Source organism: Phyllostomus hastatus, unplaced genomic scaffold (genome assembly GCF_019186645.2).
Source record: "Phyllostomus hastatus isolate PE091 unplaced genomic scaffold, TTU_PhHast_1.1 phas_contig_113, whole genome shotgun sequence".
NCBI classification, from domain to species: Eukaryota; Metazoa; Chordata; class Mammalia; order Chiroptera; family Phyllostomidae; genus Phyllostomus; species Phyllostomus hastatus.
The window spans coordinates 7405804-7413787 of NW_025333530.1; the positions used below are offsets into that span (position 1 = coordinate 7405804).

General features: G+C 38.7%; 1 protein-coding gene across 1 annotated transcript; it reads left to right on the plus strand.

The window, feature by feature from the left end:
• Positions 1 to 6961: 6961 nt before the first annotated feature.
• LOC123817572 (histone H2A.V-like) lies at positions 6962 to 7355 on the plus strand. Its single transcript, XM_045837313.1, has 2 exons — positions 6962 to 7037; positions 7144 to 7355. The coding sequence occupies exons 1-2, from the start codon at positions 6962 to 6964 to the stop codon at positions 7353 to 7355; spliced, it is 288 nt and encodes a 95-aa protein (XP_045693269.1).
• Positions 7356 to 7984: the final 629 nt, after the last annotated feature.

Here is a 7984-nt window from a genome sequence, read left to right on the forward strand (position 1 = left end):
TTAAACCATTTTGCCTCCCCCTCCAACTGATCACAAAAAAGAGTAGGTGGAAGCAGTGAACACCAGGATACCCACTGGAAGAGGAAACCCAACAACAAAGGAACCATTAACAGATAACAACAGAAGAAGGTGAAGGAGGGAGTGGTAACCACACAAACTTCAATCTAGGACCTATCTGGAAATACAACTAAACAGTAGAGACAGTACCCAATAAAAACGACTGAACAAGTGCAAGAGAGAATCCTTAAAACCTTTTACACACAGAAGAACCAGCTTCAACACAACCTGCCCTCACCAGCACAACAAAATACAAGAGGAAGTGGACAGAGTGACCCTCATTTAACCAGCTGATGGGAAGGAACACCAAAAAAAGACCCAACAACAATCAAACCCCAAAGGCAAACACAAAGCCAACTTAAATGACAGCCCAAGACCAATGAGCTTGGGAGATCAAGGAAACTGCACCACTGAAACTCACAGGTATTCTACCACCGAAGTTTACACCACAAATCCAGAGAGTCAGAACAGATCAATTTAAGAAGCTGAGGCTAACAAGAAGAGTCTCACAAACAATGGGAAGACAAAGAAACAATCCCCAAATCAAAGGAAAGGAGGAAGCCTCAGAAAGAATGCTAAATGAAATAGAGGCAATTCAACTATCAGATATTGAATTCAAAACAATGGTCATCAGGAGCTCAATGAGCTCACAATAAGCTACCAGAAACTACAGGGAAGCTACTATAAACTCACTGAAAACTACATCAACATGAAAAAGGAACTAGAAACTCTCAACAAGGGCCAAGAGGAAATGAAGAATACAATTTCTGAACTGAACAACACAGTACAAAGAATGAAAAGCAGGATTGATGAAGCAGAAGATTGGATCAGTGAGCTAGAGGACAAAGTAGAAGAAAACACCCAGAAAGAGCAAGAAGAGGAAAAGAGGCTCAGAAAGAATGAAGAGGGATTAAGAGAAATGCAAGACAATATGAAACATAATAATGTCCATATAATAGGGATACAAGAAGAAGAAGAAGAAGAGCAGGGATAGAAAACCTATTTGAAAAAGTAATGATGGAAAACTTCCCTAATTTGATGACAGAAAAAGTCACACAAATCCAGGAAACACAGAGAGTCCCAATCAAGAGGAACCCAAAGAGGCCCACCTCAAAACACATCATAATTAAAATGGCAAAATTTCAAGACAAAGAGAGAATATTAAAGGCAGCAAGGGAAAAGCAGGAACTAACATACAAGGGAGCCCTAATAAGGCTAACAGCTGACTTCTCAATGGAAACACTCCAAGCCAGAAGAGAAATATTCCAAGTAATGAGAACCAGAGGCCTGCAACCAAGGCTACTTTACCCAGCAAGGCTCTCAAGACAGAAGGCCAAATAAGAAGCTTCTCAGACAAAAGAAGTCTAAAAGAATACAGCTCCACCAAACCAGCTCTGCAAGAGATTCTAAAGGGACTGCTTTCAGGAAAGAAAGGAAAAGAGAGAGGGGGGGAGAAGAACACATGTACATAAAAGGCAATGATTAAGTACCTATCAATAATAACCTTAAATGTAAATGGATTAAATGCTCCAATCAAAAGACAGAGAATAGCTGATTGGATAAGAAAGCATGACTAACACATATGCTGCCTACAAGAGACCCACCTCAGGATAAAAGACCTGCACAGGCTGAAAATGAAAGACTGGAAACAAATCTTCCAAGCAAATGGACAGGGAAAAAACAGCCGGGGTAGCAATACTCATATCAGACAAAATAGACTTCCAAAAAAGGTCCATAAAGAGACACCCAGAAGGTCATTTCATAACACTCAAGGGAAGAATCCACCAAGAAGACATAAATATTGTAAATATATATACACCCAACATAGGAGCACCCAAATACATAAAGAAAATCTTAGAGGACTTCAAGAAAGATATGGACAGCAACACAATTATAGTGAGGGATTTTAACACACCACTATCAAAAATGGACAGATCTTCCAAACAAACTATCAACAAAGATATTGTGGCATTAAACAATACCCTAGATGAAATGGGCTTTACTGATATATACAGAGCCCTCCGTCCCAAAGAAGCTAAATATACATTCTTTTCAAATGTACACGGAACATTTTCAAAGATAGACCACATGATAGGACACAAAAAAAGCCTCAACAATTTCAAGAAAATTGAAATCATATCAAGCATATTCTTGGACCACAAGGGACTGAAGCTAGGAACCAACCCCAAGGGAAAAAACCCAAAACACTCAAAATCATGGAGATTAAATAGCATGCTTTTAAACAATGAATGGGTCAAGAATAAAATTAGGGAAGAAATCAAAAGGTTTCTGGAAACAAATGAAAACGAACTCACAACAACCCAAAACTTATGGGACACAGCCAAGGCAGTCCTGAGAGGGAAGTTCATAGTGATACAGGCCCACCTAAAAAAGTTAGAAACATTCCAAACCAACAACCTAACCCTATGTCTACAAGAACTCGAGGAACAACAACAAAGACAGCCAAGAGAAAGCAGAAGGAAGGAAGTAACCAAGATCAGAGCAGAATTCAATGACATAGAGACTAAAAGCACAATTCTAAGGATCAATGAATCCAAGAGCTGGTTCTTTGAAAAGATAAACAAAATCGACAAGCCTTTAAGCAGACTCATCAAGAAAAAAAGAGAGAAGACCCAAATAAACACAATCAGAAATGAAAGAGAAGTGATTACAACAGATACCACAGAAATACAAAGCACTGTAAGAAATTACTACGAAGAACTGTATACCAAGAAATTTGAAAACCTAGATGAAATGAACAAATTTCTAGAAAAATATAATCTTCCAAAACTCAATGAAAAAGAAGCAGAAAGCCTGAACAAACAAATAACAGTGAAAGAAATTGAAACAGTAATCAAAAAACTCCCAACACACAAAAGCCCTGGACCACAGGGTTGCACAGGAGAATTCTACAAAGCATTTAAGGAAGAGCTAACCCCTATCCTTCACAGACTATTCCAAAAAATCCAAAAAGATGGAAGACTCCCAAACTCTTTTCATGAGGCCATCATCATCCTAATCTCAAAACCAGATAAAGACACAAAGAAAGAAAACTTCAGGCCAATATTGCTGATGAACATTGATGCTAAAATCCTCAGTAAAATACTGGCAAACCGCATCCAACAGTACATTAAAAAGATCATACACCATCACCAAGTGGGATTCATCCCAGGGATGCAAGGATGGTACAACATTCGCAAGTCAGTAAATGTAATACATCGCATAAACAAAAGCAAAGACAAAACCCACATGATCATATCAATAGGTGCAGAAAAAGCATTTGATAAGATACAGCACCCATTCATGATAAAAACACTCGGCAAAGTGGGAATAGAGGGAGCATTCCTCAACATAATAAAGGCCATATATGAGAGACCTACAGCCAACATCATACTCAATGGGCAAAAATTAAAATCTTTTCCACTAAGATCAGGAACAAAACAAGGATGTCCACTTTCACCACTTCTATTCAACATAGCACTAGAAGTTTTAGCCACAGCGATCAGATAAGAAAAAGAAATAAAAGGCATCCATATCGGAAAGGACAAAACAAAATTGTCACTGTTTGCAGATGACATGATAGTGTACATAAAAAATCCTATAGACTCCACCAAAAAACTGCTTGACCTAATAAATGAATTTGGCAAAACAGCGGGATACAAAGTCAATATCCAGAAATCAAAGGCATTTCTGTACACCAACAATGAAACAGCAGAAGCAGAGATCAAAAAAAAAATCCCATTTGAAATAGCAAAAAGTAAAATAAAATACCTAGGAATAAACCTAACCAAAGAGGTAAAAGACCTGTATTCAGAAAACTACATACCACTCAGGAAAGAAATCAAGGAAGACACAAACAAATGGAAACATATACTGTGTTCATGGATTGGAAGAATTAATATCATCAAAATGTCCATACTACCCAAAGCTATTTACACATTCAATGCAATACCTATTAAAGTACCAATGGCTTATTTCACAGACATAGAACAAACACTTCAAAAATTTATATGAAACCATAAACGACCCCAAATAGCTGCTGCAATTTTGAGAAAGAAGAGTAAAATAGGAGGGGTCACAATACCTGACACTAAACTATACTACAAGGCCACTGTAATCAAAACAGCCTGTTACTGGCATAAAAACAGGCACATGGACCACTGCAACAGAACAGAGCCCAGAAATAAACCCAAGTCTATACAGTCAATTAATATTTGACAAAGGAAGCAGCAACATAAACTGGAATAAAAATAGCCTCTTCAGCAAATGATGCTGGGAGAACTGGACAGCTACGTGCAAAAAAAAAAAAAATGAAACTTGAGCACCAACTTACACCTTATACAAAAATAAATTCAAGGTGGATAAAAGACTTAAATATAAACTGAGACACCATTAAAGTCCTAGAGGAAAACGTAGGTAGGAAAATCTCAGATATTTCACACAGAAACTTTTTTACTGACATGTCTCCTAGAGCAAGGGACATAAAGGAAAGAATAAACAAATGGGGCCTCATCAAAATTAAAAGCTTCTGCACAGCTAAAGAAAACAGTATCAAAATTAAAAGAGAACCAACTGTATGGGAAAACATATTTGCCAATGATACCTCAGACAAGGGTTTAATCTCCAAAATATATAAAGAACTTACACGACTTCACTCTAAGAAGACAAGCAACCCAATTAAAAAATGGGCAAAGGACTGGACCAGACACTTGTCCAAGGAGGATATACAGAAAATCCAAAGACACATGAAATGATGTTCAATATCGCTAGCTATCAGAGAGATGCAAATTAAAACCACAATGAGATACCACTTCACACCAGTCAGACTGGCCATCATAAACAAAGCAACAAACAACAAGTGTTGGAGAGGTTGTGGAGAAAAGGGGTCCCTAGTGTACTGTTGGTGGGACTGCAGACTGGTACAACCACTATGGAGAGCAGTATGGACCTTCCTCAGAAAACTAAAAATGGATCTGCCTTTTGACCCTGTGATTCCACTGCTGGGACTATATCCTAAGAACACTAAAACCCCAATCCAAAAGAACCTTTGCACCCTGATGTTCATAGCAGCACAATTTACAATAGCTAGGTGCTCGAAGCAACCTTGATGCCCATCAGTAAATGAATGGATCAAAAAACTAAGGTACATTTACACAATGGAATTCTATGCAGCAGAAAGAAAGAAAGAGGGAGCTCCTACCCTTCACAACAGCTTGGATGGAGCTGGAAAGCATTATGGTAAGTGAAACAAGCCAGGCAGTGAAAGACAAATACCATATGATCTCACCTTTAACAGGAACCTAAACAACAAAACAAAGAAAAAGCAAAATATAAACAAAGTCACTGAAATAAAGGACAGACTGACAGTGACCAGAGGGGAGAGAAGAGGGAATTTCAGGGGAGAATGTGTAGGGTTTACAGGAACAAATTTAAAGGACACATGGACAAAAATTAGGGGTAGGGTGGTAATGGGAGGAAAGAGGGGTGGGTTGGGTGGGTGGGCTGGAATGGGAGTAAAAGGGAGAAAACTGTACTTGAACAAAGATTAAAATAAAAAATTTTAAAAAAACAACAACAAATCAACAAACAACAAGTGTTGGAGAGGATGTGGAGAAAAGAGTACCCTAGGGCACTGTTGGTGGGAATGCAGACTTTTACAGCCACTGTGGAAAACAGTATGGAATATCCTCAGAAAACTAAAAATTGAATTGCCTTTTGACCCAGCAATTCCACTGCTGGGATTATACTCTAAGAATTCTGAAACACCAACCCATAAGAACCTATACACCCCAATGTTCATAGCAGCACAATCTACAATAGCCAAGTGCTGGAAGTGACCTAAGTGCCCATCAGTAAATAAATGGATCAAAAAACTATAGTACATTGACATAATGGAATACTATGCAGCAGAAAGAAAAAGGAAGAAAGAAAGAAGGAAGAAAGAGGAAGGAAGGAAGGAAGGAAGGAAGGAAGGAAGGAAGGAAGGAAGGAAGGAAGGAAGGAAGGAAGGGAAGGGAAGGGAAGGGAGGGAGGGTAGGAGGGGGGAGGGAGGGAGGGGGGAGGGAGGGAGGAAGGTGAAGAAGGAGAAGAAGAAGAAGAAGAAGAAAAAGAGGAGGAGGAGGAGGAGGAAGAAGAAGAGGAAGAAGAAGAGGAGGAAGTAAGGGGGAGGAGGAGGAGGAGGAAGAAGAAGAAGAAAAGAAAGAGAGAGAGAGAGAAAGAAAGAAAGAAAGAAAGAAAGAAAGAAAGAAAGAAAGAAAGAAAGAAAGAAAGAAAGAAAGAAAGAAAGATGCTCCCTTTGTTACAGCATCAGTGGAACTGGAGAGCATTATGCTATGTGAAATAAGCCAGGAGGTGAAAGAAAAATACCATATGTGTCATCCATAAGTGGACTCTAATCAACAAAACTAACAAGTGAGCAGAACAGAACCAGAGACATGGAAATAAAAAATAAACCGACAGTAACCAGAGGGGAGGTGAGAGGGGATAACAGGGAAAGAAGAAGAAGGGTCATCAAGGAACATGTATAAAGGACACATGGACAAAGACAAAGGTGGGCAGGATCAAGGGTGGTTGGTGGAGATGGCTGGGGTGGGGGAAAATAATAGATAGATAGATAGATAGATAGATAGATAGATAGATAGATAGATAAATTTTTTAAAAATTGAACACTGCCTCAAAGTAGCCTGCAAGTTTGGAATCTAGTTAAAATCAGCTTAAGCCCTATGTCAATGCATAAAAGCACTAACAGTATCTCTTTAATAATGTGTGTGGCCCTATATATTTTTATTTTTCATTCATAGAGGTTTAAGGGTTGTTGTCCAGCTTCAGTTATGCCAGCATTGGCTGTCAGTGCTGCAGAAGCAGTGGCATCTCAGCAAAAGCGAGGGTGGGAGCAGTGGATACCATGGCTAGAGGCAAAGATGAGGATAGTGAGAAGGCCAAGGGTAAGAGAGTGTTTCATTCACAAAGACCTGGGCTACAGGAGCCATATCCACAGGCATTTGAAGAATCGCACCAGAAACCACAAAGGGGTGGGCACCACCGTGGCTGTGTTCAGTGCCACAAGTCTGGAGGACCTCACTGCCAAGGTGCTGGAGCTGGCAGGTAATACTTTCAAGGATCTCAGAGCAAAGACGTTCACTCAACATTACTTGGAGCTTGCAATCCGTGATAATGAAGAGTTAGAGTCTCTAATCAAGGCTACCATAGCTGGGGGTGGTTGGATTCCTCACATCCACAAGCGTCTGTTTGGAAAAAAAGGGACAGCCCAAAACTTCCCTCTTCCTCCTGGTCATTGAACTGTAACTGGAACAGAAGAAATAACAGGGGTAAATAGAATTTTAAAAACAGTCAAATGGAAAAGCAGACAATTACTGTAGATATGGTAAAGGAAACATTTGTATGTTCTCAGACTTGAAGTCTGATTAAAAAAAAAAAACTTTTCACGTGGCAGCAGTTGTATGTTGATTGGCTGGATTTCTCCCATGGGTTTTATACAAAGATGGAGTTGATAAACCATTTTTTGCAAAAAATAGTTTGTATCAAAACTGTTCTGTTTGTGATATTTTGGAAATGCTTTGCTCATACTGTGATATTGTTTAAATGTTAAATCGGTTATATATTCAAAATAATCTTAAAATAGAATTTGGGAATATAGCTTTACCATGATTGATACCATATTATATTGAATCTCAGATGCTATCCATTTCTAGTATGCACCATTATTTTATTCAATACATACCACTAAAGAAAGAAAATCTCCTCATTAACCATGATATGCCATTCATAATGAGATGCAACCAAATTTCAGAGATGTTAGAATATGAAAACATGCACTTAGAATTGTTGATATAGGATAGTGTAATTATTTGATTTACTGAGCATTAACCATGTGGCAAGTCTTGTGCTAAATGCTTTATTGACCCAG

What these genes read in the sequence shown, in the direction of transcription:
- LOC123817572 (XM_045837313.1), top strand. Translation starts at nt 6,962, where the DNA reads ATGGCTAGAGGCAAAGATGAGGATAGTGAGAAGGCCAAGGGTAAGAGA. An exon ending in TTCACAAAGACCTGGGCTAC is followed by an intron (nt 7,038 to 7,143) that starts AGGAGCCATATC and finishes ACCTCACTGCCA; the next exon opens with AGGTGCTGGAGCTGGCAGGT.